Source organism: Puma concolor, chromosome C2 (genome assembly GCF_028749965.1).
Source record: "Puma concolor isolate L17-30 chromosome C2, mPumCon1.1.hap2, whole genome shotgun sequence".
Lineage (NCBI taxonomy): Eukaryota > Metazoa > Chordata > Mammalia > Carnivora > Felidae > Puma > Puma concolor.
In genome coordinates, this window is record NC_141675.1 from 32,843,976 (window position 1) to 32,863,931 (window position 19,956).

Genomic DNA, 19,956 nt, shown 5'->3' on the forward strand with positions numbered 1-19,956 from the left:
GAGCTGTCAGCACAGAGCCCAACGCGAGGCTTGAACTCACAAACCATGAGCGAGATCATGACATGAGCCTAAGTCGGATGCTTAACTGACTGAGCCACCCAGGCACCCCAACAATACTTTCTTTTAAATGGATGCTAGAGCTTGGTTTTTTGTACAGAATTTTGGCAGCATTGGGCAGAATTGACCAGAGAAGACCAGGACCAGAATTTCAGGTAGGCCAGGTAAGTTTGGCTTGTAGCAGGTATTCAAGTCAGAAGACTGTTAAAGGTCATAAGTGTTAGTGGGTATTTTCTATAAATCTAGCTGATGTTCAAGGGCCAAACCAGAGTGGTGCTAAATAGCAGAACTGACTTCTAGCCTGTACTCCTTGAACCATGAGTGCCTGTTGGAGTGTAGGTAGATTCTGCATTTAAGTGAGACAAGGATAAATGAGGGAGATTTAGAATTGCTTCCATGGCGTTAAGGCAACTTATTTAACTTGGCATATTTCTGTATTTTAACCTTTAATAGCTTACATTTCAAATTTTGCTCTCAAAAACAAACCATCATTTTATTCTTCCATTTGATGAGAGTTTTAAATTGTGAATCATTACTGTAGATTAGCATATACCAAACTGATGTCTTTCCTATTTTGTTTTTCTTTTTTGCCTCTAACTGTAGTTTGTTTTTACTAGCCCTCCATTAGCACCAGAGATAATGGAACCCATTTCACACTGGGCTTGGCTGAGCTGATAGGAAGGAAATATGCACAGATGAGGACTGGCCTCTTTTTTCTTTTAATTTAAACTCTCCTTGGCTGACAGGAAGGAATTGGGAGGGACAGAATTTCATTTTTGGTATTCAGGCAAACATGCTGTTACTTAGTGGTTCTTTGTCTATATGTAGAAGAGAAAGTAAAATTTTTCCTTGCAGAGATACTTTGGGAATAATGTGGCATGATTAACAAATATGAAATATTATTGACTAACTGCTTTGTATTTTATTTCTTGTTAAACATTGTTATTCTAGACTAGAGTGTTCTTTCAGTTATCAGCAATAGAAGACAAATAGCAAAAACTAAAATATAGTATAACTCAAAGTAAATATAAAATGTTAGAATATTGGTTTGTGTGATAATAACATTTCCAGTATTCTAAAGGTAGTTTAATAACGAGTTATTAATCTGAATTTTCACTGTAACTTTTAACTGTGTATCTGAGGTTACCTTTTATTATGATTTTAAGGTTTTACAAATGAGACCATTATTATTAGTTTTTTTTTTAATTAAGGTTTTTTTTTTAATTTTAGAGAGCACAAGCAGGGGCGGGGAGTGAGAGAGAGGGGCGGGGGGGAGTCAGTCTCAAGCAGGCTCCACACTCTGTGCAGAGCCCAGTACAGGGCTTGATCCCATGTGCAGAGCCCCATGTGGGGCTGGAACTCAGGAACCATGAGATCATGACTTGAGCAGAAATCAAGAGTCGGACACTCAACTGACTGAGCCACCCAGGCACCCTTACTAGTTTTTAGTATTCGTTTTTTAAGTGGAAGACAAATCAGAAGACTTTCCTTGACTAGCTGAAGACACCAGAGTTAGAATCAGGAATACTTCTGATTTTGTAAATATTGGACACTTACTTAAAGCATGTAGATCAGAAGTATTGGGGAAAATTAAGGTAACTTCTATCAAGAAAGTATGCCTCATAGTGATGAAGACACAGAAAGGACTAGGGCTACACCTAGATAGACTTTTTTGTTCCTTTTTAAAGGATACTGGTGTCCTGGGACTAGAGCAAATGTGTAAACAAAAGATTGCGAAAAACCTTAATATCATAGAGCAAAGAAGAAAAATATCCCACCTTTAGATACTATTGCATACAAATTTATAAAGCCCAACTAGATAGGGGCACCTGGGTGGCTCAGTCTGTTGAGTGTCCGATTCTTGATTTCAGTTCAGATCATGATCAGGACATGAGTTCCAGTCCTACATGGGGCTCTGTGCTGACAGTGTGGAGCTTGCATGGGATTCTCTCTCTTCTCTCTCTCTGCCCCTTCCCTGCTCATGCTCTCTCTCTCTCAATAAATAGACATTAAAAAAAACCCAGTTTTATATATGTATATAAAAAGCCTAACTAGATAGAATTTTTATTATTTGTTAACACTCCTGGGAAACCTTGTATACTATTTTCTGATATTATTAAGATAATTTTGGCAAGACTTTAAGTTCTAGGATATCTCTGTTAACTTCATTACTATATTACATTTATTGCTGCCTATATTGCAGGGTACTTGAAAGCATTTGTTTTATTGTAATGATTTTTAGTTCTCCTATATAATGATGTATATCCACCTTTTGTATCAGATTGCCTTCTCTTTGTATTTCTAACCCCCTTTTTGGTAACTTAAATGTCCCATGTAGTTAATGGTTTTGTTTGACAATGATTATGCTGGTGGAGACTTTGTTTGAAAGTTAAGAAAGAAAAGGAGAAAACAAAGGAAAGCGTGAATGCATGAATATATTTTCAACTACTGAAAATACATGCTTTAAAGCTTCTTCCAAAATAAGGCTGAATAATAAGGTAACATTTGTGGCCATGATGATATACTTGTTTTACAGGTTCTGTTTTAGTTCAGAGGGGAAAGAGTTTTGGAAGGAGAGAAGCCTCAGAAAGGCTTTCTATTCCCTGGGTGTGGGCCAAGTCACATGGATTGGGTGTGGGGAGTTTCAGTGTTGCAGAACAGACCAGGAAGCTCACTGAAATTATCCTGAGCTGTGTTAACAGACTGACAAAAGAGAACACGGGATTTTTATTCAAAATGGATTGGTTAAACGTCTTTAAAGATTTTTTCAGTAAGTTCATCTGTTTATTAAATCCATACTTTTCTTGTAGTTTTTGAGTTAGATATTTCACTTTAGTGAATTTAAAGAAAAACTGTATGGAGAGAACCAGGTGCATTTATATAATAGGCTGGTGCTTTGTATTGTCTATGATACATAAGCTAAATGGTGATACTTCATAAAATATTAGTTTTGACTTGATAAGTAAAATAGTTTTAAAATGCTTTAGTTCCAATGTTTAAATAATAAGTAGGAAAAGGATATAAATGAGTTTGCAGTTTTAATTTGGTAACTTTGAACTTAGCATAGACATTTGAAGTGTTAAATTGTAAACATATTAAAAATGTGAAGAAAAGAACGGATTAGGTGAGCAAGTTCCTTCAGCCTCAATATTTGAATTAACATACTATTGCTTTAGTACTTTTTACCTAGATTTTAGAGAAACAGTGTAGAAAATAATATTGAATATAGCAGCAATAAAAGGAATGTTTTGATTTAATCAATGTAAGATTGCTAGAAGCTGCTATTTTGGTAAATGTGAGATTTTATATTTTGAAATGAGTTGGAGAGCAGCTGCATCCAAAGAAAATGAAAATACTGAAAAGCATGGTGAATTATTGGGATTGTTTTTGCGTTCATTTTATAAAGTAATACTAATACTAACTTATAAGAGCCTAATGTGTATATTTGCTGATGGCCTTTTTATGATCTTACGATAGTGAACTTGATTTGATCTCTTTGAACATTTGCTTGGTGTTTCTAGAAAAATGAACAGAGGAGTTGTTGTAGAAGTTTCTTATGCATAAGGAATCTAGGGAAACAAAGAGTAACCTGTTGAGAGATTTCAGGGAAAGGGCAAAATGGAAAAGGAGCAAGTACTTTGTTGAAAAGAATACTGTAATTGTACTATTAAGACTCATTTGTTTCTTCAGTTAACTTTGGTGGCCAAGTGAATCCTCTGGAATAGATCTCCTTTGTTTACTTTTTGGGAAGTTAATACATTTTTAGATCCACTGTTTGGATTAGTTTTCCTTTTAGAAAGCTTATTAATTTATTCATTCATTTATCAACATATTTTTCTTGAGAGCCAACTGCAAGCCAGATAAAAATTATAGAATGAAAAACTAATACTAACTCTCATGGAACTTACATGGTGAGGAGGTAGATGGTAGTGGTTATTTAATATTGATAATACAGTGGATTTCATGTCTCAGTTTGGTTGTAAATGATGTTGACCATAAATCATCTATAGAAATGGTATAAAAAGAATATATTGTATCATTAAGATGGTGATTCATTATATACCATCAATTCAATAATAACATTATCATTTACTCTTTTGTCTTAGAAAGTTGATAATCTTAAATATGTTTGTAGACTGAGGGTCAGGGTTTATAACCAAGGTATTCCTTTTCTCATTACCTGCAGCAAACCAAAGCTTGAATTTATTTTGCTTTGCAGTAGAAGATACAGTGTATCTTTGTGTGGTGGCTAGAATAAAAAAAGAGGGCTCAGGATTTTAGGTAAAACAATAATCAAAAACAATAATTTATTTTATTTCATATAGATGAAATGAACAGATAAAAATACAAAAATTTAAATAAAAACCTTTAATGGGAAAAGTGCTTGGGCAGCTCAGTTGGTTAAGCATCGGACTCTTGATTTAAGCTCAGGTCATGATCTCTCAGTTCATGGGATTGAGCCCCAAGTTGGGTTTTGTACAGATAGTGTGGAGCCTGCTTGGGATTCTTTCTCTCTCTCTCTCTCTCTCTCTCTCTCTCTCTCTCTCTCTCTCTCTGTCTCTCAGTCTCTCTCTCTCTCAATCTCTCTCTCTCCTTCTCTCTCTCCGTCTCTCTCTGTCCCTTCCCTGCTAATGGGCACATGCACTTTTTTCTGTCTCTCTGTCAGATAAACTTGTAATGAAAAGAACACCATTTATATGTATTTAGAATTCCCTAGTTGTGCTCCCAGATGTACCCCTTACTTAGCCATGTGGTTGAAGGTATATAACTAAACTTCCCTGATTTCTTATTCCTTATTTGTGAAGGAGAGAGTTAGGCAAGACTAGATGATCCTGGGAAGTCCCTTCTAATTCCGAAAGTCTTATAATCCTGGTAAACCACTGATGAGTTTTATGTGTGATAGAAATCAGGGGAAAATCCATGAGGGAAAGAGAACTAGTTTTGAAGAAGTAGGAACATAAGAACAGAACTATATAGTTCCTTAAAGAATTAGAAGGATCAGTAGTACTTTCTTCGGCTTCCTTTTATTGAACATTTATTTAGTCAGTGATTTAGATGGAGGAAAAGTGACATGCTTAAAATAAAGAAGAGCTAATGCTGGAAAAATAATACATTGGGCTCAGATATATGTTTGAAAGGTAAAAACTGAGAAATAAACAAGGTGAATCGGGACAGACATTAATGTAAAATTCTAATTAATTTGAATTAATTTAAAATTTTTAGTTACTTAAAATTGATTTTAATGTTTATTTTTGAGAGAGAGACAGTGCATGAATGGGACAGGGGCAGAGAGAGACGGAGACCCAGAATTCGAAGCAAGCTCTAGGCTCTAAGCTGTCAACACAGAGCCTGACACGGGGCTCGAACCCATAAGCTCGTGAGATCATGATCCGAAGTTGGATGCCCAACTTGACTGAGCCACCCAGGCTCCCCAATGTAAAAATTTTAAAGGGAATTAAAAAGATTGCTGAGAACCTGGCTTGGCAGGATTTTATATCAGTAAAAGACACATCAAGAGCTGCTGTGATAATGTGGGTGCTAAAGAATTTCAATGCAGTTCATGATAACATTAATTCAGATCTTTGCAGTTCAAGTGAAAGGATGCAGATAGCTACTTCATGTGTGTGTGTGCTGGCCAAATAAAACATGTGACATAGTTGTCCACTTTGGATAGATACATACTTGAACTGTGGTATTGAGAAAACTTAGATGCTTCCAAATACTGGCATCCAGTATTGCAGTATCAAGGATCTGCAAACCAGGTTACATAAACGTAGTTATGGGTACAAAGATTTGCCTTAGGAAGAGGACAGTTGTCATGTGACTAGAATATTCACAATGCTCAACTAGATTCTTAAAAATTAGATTCTTAAAAACTTTGTTAATAATACATTGTTTTGGTCAAGAAACAGTACTATAGGAGGAAAGAAGTAAGACCAGTGGGTAAGAGTGAGGGTAAGATTGGAAGCTATACTAATACTTTTGGTTTTATTTTTAAAAAAGCTAATGATAAAAATTGATAAAGTTTTGGAGTGGTGGCAGGGTTTGGAGCTGATGGCCAAGAAAGTACTCTTGAAGACGTCTTTAGTGCAAAAAGGTGGTCTTATTAAAGCACGGGGACTGGACCTGTGGGCAGAAAGAGCTGCCCTGGGACCGTGACTGGTTATATACTTGGGAGTTGGGGGAGGTAAAGTCAAAAGGGCGTTTCCAAAGAGATTTTCTTCTGCTGAAGAAGACTCAAAGGATACTGGAGGCCTAGGGGTTTTTTTTTTGTTTTTTTTGTTTTTGTCAAGCTAGCATTGTTCTTCTCTTTAGCAAAGCATTAACGTTAAGATAGTAGGGAGTTCCTGGAGAAATGTTTTTTTACTCTGCCAGCCTCAAGTATTTGTCAGTAGGCTGCAGGTTATAAGGAAATTTAATTTTATCTGCCATTTCCTTCTGCCTTTGTTTCCCACATCAAAAATGACTGCCTCAGAATTGTGCACATCCTCAGTGCTGAGACCTGAAGTATTCCCTTCCAACTCTGGCCAGGTCTAGCTATAAAATGCAATAATAAATATATAAGTGTTTTTGAAAAATTAAGTGCCAGAAGCACTAGGAGTAATAACTACTATTGATTAATGGAGTGCCTGCTATGTGCTATGCACTGTGCTGAGTGCTTTACATATAAACTTAAAAAAAAATTTTTTTTTTTAAATTTATGCAGTAGGTATTTACCACACACCACCATTTCACAAACCAGGAAACTGGAGTTTAAAGAAAATTAAATAACTTGACAAGATCAAATTGACCAGTAAATAGCAGGACTAAAATTTAAATTTAGGGTTTCATTAGACTTTTCCTAGTTGTACCCATTATGACTAAAGAGTAGAGGAAGAATTAGAGTCAGATAAGCAATGGATTAGTAGGATTTGACACAAAAGAGACTAAGATTAGGAGGATTGTGGAGGACTAACTATGAAGTTGAGAAGAATTTAGAAAAGGTAATAACTTGATCTGAGGGAGCTTGCTTATTGTGGAATGATCTCATTATTGCTGATTATAACATAGTTGAGAAATTAAGAGAAACTGATATTTTACGTTTGTATAATTTTGTAAAGTACTTTTCCATGCATTTTCTCATTGTTAACAAGAAATCGGAAGGACCGTGTTTTAGCAAATAGAGAGAGAGAGGGCAATAATAAACAGGTTCTTCCCAAAGAGTTGGAAGCAGAGGGGGGAAAAGGCAAGCTTTCGATTATACATGCATTTGTCAGTCATTCCCATGATGGACATTAATGGAACACTTAATATGGGCCAGGCAGTGGAAATAGGTGATTAAAAACATGGTGTTTGATCTCAAAGAAATAAATATGGGTATACAGAGGGTTGAACATTGTTGTAAAAATATTTACAAAGAGCAGTAATGCCACAAAGGAGAAATATATCTGTTCTGTTTTGGGGAGAGAGGGAAAATCTCCAGTGAGAAGAAGATACCTTGTTTGAGTCTTGAGGAATGAGGGTGGCAAGTGTTTGAAATAAAATACATTGTGGGCAAAGGCTCAGAGTCTTTCAAGAGCATGAGTTTTTTTGGGTACTGAGGAGCTTATATGCCTGTAGCATTAGTGTGAGGTTGAAGAAATGCTCAAAAGAGAGACAGAGGGTTTTGTGTTGCATAGAAAAACAAATATTCTAAGCTTATGTTTTTTTCCCTGAAATATTTCTGGCCTCTGAGATTAAAATAGGTTGTTTTCAGTGTTTTCCATGAGTCTGTCCAAAAATTCTTCATTCTTTTTTTGACAGTGTATAATTAGTGTTAGACATCTTTTTCAGAATTAAAAAAAAATCATTTTGAAACTAGCCTTTAGCTTCAAGTTTAAAATTTGGATTTATATCGCTCTTCAATTTTAATCAATGTAGCAAACGTTTATTGAGTATCTGGTATGCACACAGTTCTAAATAGCATAGGAAATGCAGAAGATTAGTGAGACATGGAATGCTCCTTTCCGGAAGCTGATGACTCTAGTAGATGAGCTTAAAAGACTTGTATGCTGTCATACAAGTACCTCAGAAGTACAGGGTGCTGGGTGCTTTAAAAAGGAGAGCTTACATCATTGGCGGATGATGGTGGGAAATGAAGTATGTTGGAAAACATAACATGGGAAATGAATAAAATAATTTGAAATGGCACTTCTTGAATAGGTAAGTTTTTGATAGGGAGATGTTTTAATAAGGTTTTGGGAAGAAACTAGCAAATAAGGCAAAGGAAGATTGAAATGTTATTTATTCAGGGGACTTAAGTGACCCATTTTTATTAAGATTTAGGATAGTTTATCAAAGCTAGAACAAACATTCCTAAAATTCATATGGAACCACAAAAGACCCCGAATAGCCAAAGTAATACTGAAAAGGAAAACCAAAGCAGCAGCATCACAATCCCAGACTTTAGCCTTTACTACACAAAGCTGTAATCATCAAGACAGTATGGTATTGGCACAAAAACAGACACATAGACCAGTGGAACAGAATAGAGAACCCAGAATTGGACCTACAAATGAATGGCCAACTGATCTTTGACAAAGCAGGAAAGAGGATCCAGTGGAAAAAAGACCGTCTCTTTAGCAAATGGTGCTGGGAGAACTGGGTAGAGAAGAAAGATACAGGATAATTGCAGGGCATTATGGGAAGAATCTTTTATTTAACATTTATATCTGTACTGTGCTCTTACTTTACCTTATTCACTTCTTACAACACTATCATGGTAAGTAGTGTTTTCTCCATTTCTAAACTCAGAAAAATGAAATCATTTGCTCAAGTTTCCACAGTAAGTAGTATAGCTGGGATTTGAACCCAAAGGCTCATATAAAGTCGATGCTGTTTTCATTACTCTATACCATAAGCCTAGAAAGGAAGGGTGAGGACATTCTGGAGAGGGCTATAGATTCTAGGAAGAGTACTTCTCTTAATTTGATAGGTATGAAGAGCCACCGTTGGCTTTTGAGCAATAATATCATCTGATTGCAACTATATTTACAGTTATATGGATGATGGGTAGAAGTGGGACAGATTGGATTAATAAGAAAACTAGTTTAGAGGGTATTGAAGACTCAAGCACAACAAAATGGGCCTGAAATAGTGTGCAAATAGTGGGAATAGAAAGTGTTGGCAGAAAGGGAATAAGGATTTGATGCAGGAATCTTTTTAAGAAAGAAAATTTGTATGAGGTATAAATCATATAACAAAATGAATCTTTTTAAAGTGTGTTGTGCAACCATCATATCTAGTTCCAAACCATTTTTATGACCCCCCGCCCCCAAAAAAAAACCCATTCCCATTAAGCGGTCACTACCCATTACCCTATCTTTTTATCCCATGGTAATTGATAATTAATCTGCTTGCTGTCTATCTGGATTTACATTCTGGCTATTTCATGTAAATGGAATCATAAAATATGTTATCTTGTGTCTAGTTTCTTTCACTTGGCCTTCTGTTTTTGAGGTTTATCTGTTGTAGCATATATCAATGCTTCATTCCTTTTATGGCTGAATAATATTCCATTAAATGGGTATGTACTGTGTTTTGTTTATCCATTAATCTGTTGATGGACACTTGGGTTGTTTCTACCTTTTGGTTATTGTGTATAGGGAAGCTATGAACATTTGCGTACAAGTATTGGAATATCTGTTTTCAGTTCTTTTGAGTATATACCTAGGAGTGGAATTACTGGATCATATGGTAATTATGTTTTTAACATTGTGAAGAACCATTACGTTGTTTTCCACAGCAGTTGTAACATTTTACACTTTGATCAACAGTGTAAGAAGGGTTCCAGTTTTCCCATATTCTCACCAACACTTGTTATTTTCCTTTTTTGTTGGTTTGGTTTGGTTATAGCTATCCTAATAGGTGTGAAGTGGTATTTCATTTTGGTTTTGATTTGTATTTCCCTAATGACTAATGATGTTGAACATCTTTTCATGTGCTTTTTGGGCATTTGTATATCTTTGTTGGGGAAATGTTTGTTCAAGTGTTTTGTCCATTGTCGAAATAGGTTCTTTTTGTTGCTAGGTTCTAAGTTCTTTAGATGTTCTGGATATAGACTGTAATGTTTATTTATTTATTTAAGAAAGAGAGCACAAGTGAGCAAGGGGCAGAGAGAGAGAGAGAGAAATGGGGCTCACCTGGGGCTCATGCTTTACCCAAAGCAGGGCTCATGCTCACCCGATGTGAAACTCGAACTCATGAACTGTGAGATCATGACCTGAGCCGAAGTAGGATGCTTAACAACTGGGCCACCCAGGTGCCCTATTTATTTATTTTTTACTGCTTATGCTTTTGGGTCAAATCTAAGAATTCATTGCTAATACACAGGTCATGAAGATTTTCCTCTGTGTTTTCTTTGGAGGATTTTAAAGTTTTAACTTTTATATTTGAGTATTTTATCCATTTTGAGTTAATTTTTGTTTGTTGAAATAGGAGTCTAACTTCATTCTTTAGCATGTAGATATCCATTTCTCCTTGTACCATTTGTTAAAGAGACTATTCTTTCCCCCATAAATGGTCTTGGCACCCTTGTTGAAAATCAGTTGACCACAGATGTAGGAATTTATCTCAGGACTCTCAGCTCTATTCTGTTGGTCTATATGTCTGTCCTTTTGTGCCAGTACCATACTGTTTTGAATACTTTGGCTGAGTAGTAAGTTTTGAAATTGGGAAGTGTGAATCCTTCTGTTTTATTTTCATTTTTAAAGATTGTTTTGGTTATTTGGTGTCCCTTGCAATTCCATATGAATTTTAGAATCAGCATTTTCATTTCTTTAAAAAGTATTGGAACTTTGGTAAGAATTACATGGAAGCTGTGGATCACTTTGGTTAGTTATTGCCATGTAAAACTATTAAGCCTTCAAGTCCATAATACAGAATGTCTTACCATTTATTTAGTCTACTTTAATTTCTTTCAGCAGTACTTTGTAGTGTTCAGTATACTGGTCTTGTATCTCCTTGATTAATAAATTTAACCTATGTATTTTATTCTTAATGCTATTATAAATGGAATTGTTTCCTTAATTTCCTCTTCAGATTGTTCACTGCTGCTGTACAGAAATACAACTGGTTTTTGTGTGTTGATTTTGTATCTTGCAACTCTGCTAAATTTGTTTAATGTAACATTTTTTGTGTGTGGATTTTTTTAGGATATTCTCTGTATATGGTTATGTCATCTGCAAATAAAGATGATTTTACTTCTTCCTTTCTGGTTTGGATGTCTTTTATTTCATTCTCTTGCTTAATTGCCCTGGCTAGCACTTCTAGTACAGTGTTGAATAGAGGTGGGTGAAAGGGCATCTATGTCTTGTTCTTGATCTTAGCTTTCAGTCTTTTACCATTGAGTGTGTTGTTAACTGTAGGTTTTTTTAAATAGATGCCCTTTATGATGTTGAGGAAATTGCCTTATATTCCTAGTTTGCTGATACTCTTTATCGTGAAAGGATGTTAGATTTTATCCATTGCTTTTTCTGTATCAGTTGAGATGATCATGTGGGTTTTTTCCCTCTGTTGTATTAATGTAGTATATAATGTTGATTTTCATATGTTGAACTACTCTTACATTCCTGGGACAAATCACCCTTTATCATGATGTACACTTCTGTTAATATGCTGCTATATTGTTTGCTAGTATAGATTAACCCTGTTTTTGCAAATTCCATATTTGTGAATTGGGCTCCTTGTTAAAACTTATTTATAAGCTTTTGTGATGCCTTTGTGGACTTGTGCAGAGTGGCAGAAATTTTGAGTTGCCTGATGCACATGTTGTCAGCTGAGTTTGAACAAGGTGATGCTCTGCCTTTTTTGTTTCAGCTCTCATATTGTAAATAAGTGTCCTTTATGCAGTCGGTTTAGTGCCATGATTTTGCATTCTTGTGCTTTTTAAAAAGTCTCTATATTGTAGAACTGTCAGTTTCTTTCTTTAATTCTGTCATTTTTTGCTTTATATGTCTTGGGGTTCTCTTGTTAGGTGTGTGTAATATTTGTAATTACTATGTTTTCTTGATGGATTGACCCTTTTATCAATATATAATGTCTGTCTTCATCTTCTGTAACAACTTTTGTCTTGAAGTCTGTGTTGTCTGATACTAACAGACAGCTATGCCACCCCAGCTCTCTTTTGGTTACCATTGTCATGGACCATCTTTTTCCATCCTTTCATTTTCCAACCTGTCTGTATCTCTGGATCTAAAGTGAGTGCTTATAGATAGCATAGAGTTGGATCTTATTTTTAAATCCATTCTGCCAGTGTCTGTCCCTTTAATCCAGTATTTTAATTCATTTATGTTTAATTACCCATAAGGAAGGCCTTCTGCTGTTTTGCTCTTTATTTTCTACAGGTCTTAAGCCTTTTCTCTCCTCATTTCCTGTATTACTGTCTTGTTTTGTAATTGATTTTTTTTCTCATGTACCATTTTCCCTTCTCATTTCTTTTCTATATATGTTTTAGTATTTCCTTAGTGATTACCATGAGGATTACCATTAACATCTTAACTTTTTAGCAGTCAAGTTTGAATTAATGGAAATTTAGCTGGTATGCAAAACTATTCCTTTGTAGTTCCATTTTTATACATTGGGTGCCCATTTACCTAGATTTGAAATTACTATTTTCTACATTTGTATCTTAAATCATATAGGAAAAAAGGATGTACAAGCCAAAAGTCTAATACTACTGGCTTTTATATTTATGAATGGAGCTACCTTTACTGTTGTTCTTTATTTCCTCATATGGCTTCAGGTTACTTTTCAGTGTCTTTTCATTTTAGCCTGGAGGACTTTATTTAACATTTCTTGTAGCACAAGTCTAGTGTAACAAACTCCTTCAATTTTTGTTTATGTAGGAGTGTCTTAATTTCTCCTTCATTTCTAAAGGGCAGTTTTGCTAATTATAGAATTCTTGGTTGACAGTTTTCTAGTATCAGATTCTACCCCCTTCCTAAGGTTTGATGTTGCTTCTAATTGTGCATTGTTGTTTGCTTGTTTAGTGACTTCCCTAAACTGTTTTTGTAAACTCTGTATTCTTTGTCGTGTGTGGCCTCTGAAGGTGCTGTTCTGTCTTTTCCTTCCTTCAGTCTGTCTGTTCCTTATCCTGGTCGTTGTCCCTTACCCCAACGTGCTGCATCAATTAAATGATTTCAGTAAAAGAATGGGAATGTTCCAGGTCCAGTGAAACCAAGGCAAGCCATTGTGCCAGTCCTTCACGTGGCTGCCAGACAGGTTGAAACTTACAATCACAATTCTTTGAGAATAAGCTCCCTCTGGCATTAGAAGTGCCAGTTGCTGTCCTCAAAGCCATTGTGGGCAGGCAATTTGAAATGCCACAGCATTCTCTTACTTCAGAGCAGCAGCTTTTTTCACTACGCCTTGCCCTAGTTTTTGTAAGGTTTTTCTAAGTTTTTTTTTGTACTAGATTCCAGAGTGCTGCAAAAGTTTATTCTGACAGTATCTGCCAGCTCATTAATTAGTTTTTTGGATGGATGGAGCCCTAGAATTAATTCCCTATTCTGTCAGAAATCTCTGATGTGAGGATTTTTCAGGATGATATCATGAATACCACAAGTAAGGAAGTTGGGAGGGAGGGAGTTGATTTATGGTTATGGGAGAGGCTAGTTTCATTTGGAAAAGAGTGTTGTACTTGAGGTGCTAAGAGTACAATCTGGTAGATGTATAGCAATGTCTGAATTGTAGTGCTTGAATTCCAGAAAGAGCTTAAAACTGCAAAGAGACCTTGGAGCTTTCTATATAGAAGTTATGGAAGATGAAAGTATAAGATTTCTTTGAAGTAGAGTGGAAGTCCAGGCACTGTATCTTGGGAAACACTTTTCAACTATAAGGAATCATTCACTTTTTCATTCAGCAAACATTCACTTTGTTCCTATTACTAGTGTGGGCACTGGAGATACAAAGGTACTAAGATCTAGTTTTCTAGTTTTCTGTCTTCAAGAAACAAGTATGATGCAATTTTATAACAAGGTTTAGAGGAGCCCAGACAGATGCACACAAGAATATTTAGTCACTAGGGAATGCAGGAGGCTTTTAGGGAAGTTAAAAGAGACAACAGTAGAGAGAGTAATCTGTGATCTTGGTTGCCACATAAAGAGTTTGAAAAGAATGAGGACTCTAAAAGGTACTGATTTGGCAGTAAAGAAATGACACAGTTTTTCTAAGAATGGTTTAATGAGTGGATTTTGTAGAATGGTAAAGATTAAAGGACCAGATCATAAGGAGTTAGGGAATGAGTGCTTGAGTGGTAAAGAAGTTGAAGGAGGGGCACCTGGGTGGCTCAGTCAGTTAAGCATCCGACTTCAGCTCAGGTCATGATCTCATGGTTCCTGGGATCAAGCCCCGTGTCAGTCCTGTGCTGACAGCTCAAAGTCTGGAGCCTGCTTTGGATTCTGTGTCTCCCTGCCTCTCTCTGCCCTTCCCCTGCTTGTGTTCTGTCTCTGTCTCAAAAATAAACATTAAAAAAGTTTTTTTTAAGTTGAAGGAAAAAACACCTTTTTAACAATTTTTTTAAATGTTTCTTTCTTTTTTGAGAGAGAGACAGAGTGCGAGCAGGGGCAGGGGCAGAGAGAGAGGGAGACACAGAATCTGAAGCAGGTTCTAGGCTCTGAGCTGTCAGCACAGAGCCCGACATGGGGCTCGAATCCACGAATGGCGAAAGCATGACCTGAACCGAAGTCGTGGCGCTTATCTAACTGCGCTATCTGGGCACCCCAGGGAGACACCTCTTTAAAGAATGGTGTAGTTCAAGAGGAGTAGCAGAGTTGAAGTAACTTTATTTTGGAATACAAGTGGTCTGAGTTTGATTTTAGACAGTAGAAGGGAATAAGAAGGAGGAAAGCAAGGATGGTCAAGAGTCCCAAAAGCAGTAGGAACAATGGTATTTAAGAACCCAGAAGGATCGGAGGTTGAAAACTTGCATGAAGAAAAAGAGGGTAATAAAGAGTTCTAAGACAGAAGGTTTGAGAAACTTTTTTAATGCCTCAGTTCTGTCAGTAAAAACACAACACAAAATTATGTGTAAGAAATGCTCAGCAGTGAAAATGCATGACCAAAGTTGATGTAGCATATATTTAGGGTGATAATATTCTTTGGTGCTTTTCCCACTTCTTTCAACAAATATATATTAGGCATCTACCATGTACTAAACATTTTCTAAGATTCTTGGTGTGATATTTGTGAACAAAGTAAAAAAAAAAAAAAAATCCTGTCCTTGAGGAGCATACTTGTGAATAGTGTGAGGGAAACAAACAAGTAAATAATATATTATTTTAAAATAAACATAATGAGGTAAATAGGGAAACATGGATCTGGGAACTAAGAAAGCAAATGGAAGGAGTACCCAGACATAACTACAATTTTTTATTGCATATCAAGTTGTAATTTGTTGTTCTATTTCAGTACAGCTAATTGTAGAATCAAGGTTAATAAAATAAAACAATAATATGGGTTTGGTGGAGCCTTCATTACTTATGTTGTAGATGTGAGAGAAATAATCTATATTTACATTTGGAAGAATTCTTGTTAATTTAGGAAAACTGTCATTATGTTACACAATTATTTCAGCACCTTTGGTGAGAGAAAAGATGAGAAGGTAAACTGTCATACAATAACTGCATTTACATGTTTGGTTATGAAAAGAGAATTTATGAAGGAAGTCAAAAGGTACAAACCTCCAGTTATGAACAAGTCATGGAGATGTAAAAAGAAAGGGGAAAAAAAGAAGAAAGAAATTTGTTATCTAACTTTAAAGGCTTAAAAGAACTACAGAGTTGAGGATATTTTTTAATAATGAATGAATTGGGTTTTTCGGTTATCATTGTCTTATAATCTCTTATTACTCTTTTTTATATCAACAGGCATTGGAAAAGTGAAAAGAAAACCTAGTGTGCCAGATTCTGCATCTCCTGCTGATGAAAGCTTTGTTGACCCAGGGGAACGCCTCTATGACCTCAATATGCCTGCTTATGTGAAATTTAACTACATGGCAGAGAGAGAAGATGAATTATCATTGATAAAAGGGACAAAGGTTATTGTCATGGAGAAATGCAGTGATGGGTGGTGGCGGGGTAGCTACAATGGACAAGTTGGATGGTTCCCTTCAAACTATGTAACTGAGGAAGGCGACAGTCCTTTGGGTGACCATGTGGGTTCCCTGTCAGAGAAATTAGCAGCAGTTGTCAATAACCTAAATACTGGGCAAGTGTTGCATGTGGTACAGGCTCTTTACCCATTCAGTTCGTCCAATGATGAAGAACTTAATTTTGAGAAAGGAGATGTAATGGATGTTATTGAAAAACCTGAAAATGACCCTGAATGGTGGAAATGCAGGAAGATCAATGGAATGGTTGGTCTGGTGCCAAAAAACTATGTTACCATTATGCAGAATAATCCATTAACCTCAGGTTTGGAACCATCACCTCCGCAATGTGATTACATTAGGCCTTCACTCACTGGAAAATTTGCTGGCAATCCATGGTATTATGGGAAGGTCACCAGGCATCAAGCAGAAATGGCATTAAATGAAAGAGGGCATGAAGGTGATTTCCTCATTCGTGATAGTGAATCTTCGGTAAGTTGGTTTTCAAAGGTAAATGGAAATAGAGCTCTGAGTAGTAAAAAATAAATAGAAAATTGGAGAGGTTCAGTTGCTTCCCTAAAATTAACCAGGCAGTAAGTTGGGACATAAACTTAACATGTTCCAAAGCTAAAGTCAGTGTTGTTTCCAACCTTATTTTGAATAAAATATACCCCAGCAGTGATACCTCACCGGATTATTCGGCCTTACTTAAGTCTGTTGGTCTTGCATTTCTGAAATACCTTCTGTCGCATTAAACTGAAAAATGGAGAAAGTTGAACCCTGGATTCTTCATTCAGAGTAAAGCAATGCAGTAGACTAAACTGGGAAAACATGTCTTAAATTGCATATTGGATGCACTGTCATCCTTCTAGTAAAGAAAATCCATAAATTAAAACAATTGAGATTTAAGTTTCTTCATAAATTGGTTGTTTGGAAGTTGGAATACACTTATTATTTACCTGAAAAACCTATTTTAATACTCAATGTATTTGAAATGCATTTGCAATAAAAGACATTTTTATTCTAGCACTAGTAAAACAGTAAAACTATAAAACCACAAAAATTGAAAGAAAATAGCTATATGGGCTCTTGGTTAGGGTATTAGAAATTTGATGATACTTATTTCCGTTTAAAATGGTCTTTATTTTTCCTTTTAAAAGGATACCACTACTTTTCCACTTTTCAAATCATTAGTATTGGCTTTGTTTCTGTGTATCTGGTTGTACAGAGGTGAAGGTGTGATCGTGCAAAAGACTGAAAGTCAGAAGAAAACCTGTCTGGTGTGAGTGTGTGCACACTCATATGATGTGTCTATATTTAAGAGGGAGGGAGGAAAGAAGAGGGAGAAATCAAGGCTAATTGAACTGCTTGATATAAAGTTCAGGAAATGTAACCCCTCAGGAAGAGCAGGATTGATGATAGGGAAGAGTGGTGGGATTTGTTTTCTGTTAGATGCCTGACCTGGTCCTGCTTTCTAGGACAAGCAGTGGGTAATAGGGGTTAGGAAGGGAGTGACCCTAGAGCAGGTAGTAAGAGTAACCATACGAATAGGGTATTTCCAGGAAGCCCACTGTTTGAAACTTTGGCAGTAACTATATAAATGGAGGCTTTTAGACTGTTCAGGAAAGTGTTAGGTTAAAAAAACCAAACAAACAAAAAAACTCAGAAAGTAGCTTGATTGCAGAATACTATGTATTTTCTTGTGGTGGGTAATTGAGCATGGATATTAGCCAAAATACACCATTTTACCAGTAGAATTTTTAAAGTAAAGGTCTCAAACAGGCATATTTTCTTTGACCTGAGCAATATTTTTAAACATTTGAATTTGTATTTAAATATTGAGATTTATTATAAAAATTCAGATGACAGACTTCCTTTTGAAATTGGAGGGACTGCCAACATTGCCTATATTCCTATAAAGCAGCAATCACAGCTAAGTGGATTGGCCTTTGGATTGGCCATGGACTGTGGTTCCTCCTTGTCTGTCCACTCTGACTTGTTTACATGTCTTTTTCCCCTTGTAGGCATTTGAGTTTATGATTTCTCATTAGTGTCTTACTGTCTGAGAATTCAGAGCATTATCTCAGTCTGTAGGATAGCTACTATTAGCCCACGTTTTCTCATGTGTTGCTCCAATAGTCTGATAGGAGAAAAGCTAGCTCTTGTGTCCCAGATGTTAAACTAAAGGATTTGCTGGTGGGTGTTAGAGCATATTATTTAAGAGACTTTGGAGTCTGCTTGAGTTTGAATCCTGCTCTCTTATTAACTAGATGGATGATTTTTAGTTTCTCTTGGCCTCAATTTTGTCATCTCTAAAATAGGTTTGTTAGAAGTTGTAAAGGAGATAATCTATGTAAATAATTTAATTAGAGCCTTAGTAAGTGCTCAGATTTTAGCTATTATTAGTTTAATATAAAAATGGTAATAGATGTCTTTCATAATGTTTACCCTACCTGTTTTTTTCTTTTAGCCAAATGATTTCTCTGTATCACTAAAAGCACAAGGGAAAAACAAGCATTTTAAAGTTCAACTAAAAGAGACTGTCTACTGTATTGGGCAGCGTAAATTCAGCACCATGGAAGAACTTGTAGAACATTACAAAAAGGCACCAATTTTTACAAGTGAACAAGGAGAAAAACTGTATCTTATCAAGCATTTGTCATGATAATACTGACCAGAAGTGACTGCTACACGGCTATAATTCGTCACGTAATTGAAGACTGAGAAAATGTCAGTCCAGTCATGCTTGATTGGAAATTGCTTTCTAACTCTACATGAGAATGACTGTAATACATAAGTATTTTTATTATAACTCAGCCCATACATATATACTACATATGCAAAGCATCTGCACAAAGCAATTCCTTATCCTTGGTCTTCATTTTTATTGTTTTCTTTGCTGTTTTTCTTTTTGCTTCTAATATTAAGGTTTTATATTTTGAGAAAATGATGCAGATCAGAAGTCTTTATATGGAAGAATTTATTGGTTTTTTTTTTTTTCCTTTATTTCCCTGTAAGGGACCATGTTAGTCATTTCCGCAGTGGTTTCTCTTCATGTAAAATTATTATATCATTATATGGCATATGCTAAAATAAATTTCATGGAGAATGTTGATCTTTTCTGTGACTAAATAGCAATAATAAATGGAAAATTAGAAATTATTTTCAGGTATTTGTTGTAAGCCATTGTAAATATCAAGTATGTTGTGTCTCCCATTTTAAAAAAATTATTGTCTTCATTGTAAAGCAAAACAAATGGGATATAGGTTAGAAAATATGTCTTGTATACTTTTAATTTACAGCTATTGGAAACAAAAATCTCTGAATATCTAAGATTTTTTGAGGGGATGCTTCTTTCTTAACTGGTTATTCAGGAGAATAAAACAGTGTCTGAGATATTTAGCTTTTCAAACTCTAAGTGGATGCTTTAGTGTTATATTATTCTTTCTCTGTTGTTATTTTACCAAGGCATCTTGTTTTGGGGTATGTTGATATCTATGTCAGTGTGAAAAAAAGCTGTGGCCAAATGTTGGGAAAATAGGAGGCAGTGAGTTACTTGGTTTCTTCCCACCTCTGAACATCAGTAATTACCAGGCATGGTATTTCTACTATTTTCATTTCCTCCTTTTAGCTTTGAGTTTTGTCGACTGAGATACTAAAATTGATTATACCTGAGGAAAAAATGGAATGTGCCAAATGGTTAGAGAAAGTTATTTTTAAAATCTTACTTTTGCAGGGGTTTCTATTAGGTTTTTGTTTACTAACAAGCAGAAGTTTTGGGAGACTACTCTGGA

At 35.7% G+C, this 19,956-nt stretch overlaps 1 protein-coding gene across 5 annotated transcripts in view; it reads left to right on the top strand.

The window, feature by feature from the left end:
* The window catches only part of NCK1 (NCK adaptor protein 1), a 78,314-nt gene extending 58,754 nt beyond the window's left edge, over positions 1–19,560 (top strand). For 4 of the 5 annotated variants that reach the window (XM_086674353.1, XM_025913794.2, XM_086674354.1 and 1 more), the window contains exons 3-4: positions 15,942–16,654; positions 18,633–19,560. In XM_086674353.1, the coding sequence (XP_086530479.1) occupies positions 15,942–16,654; positions 18,633–18,827 (908 nt within the window). In that variant the 3' untranslated portion in view covers positions 18,828–19,560. Of the gene's footprint in view, positions 1–2,394; positions 2,828–15,941; positions 16,655–18,632 lie in introns of those variants that run through there. The other variant, XM_086674356.1, reaches the window with a different exon arrangement.
* Positions 19,561–19,956: the final 396 nt, after the last annotated feature.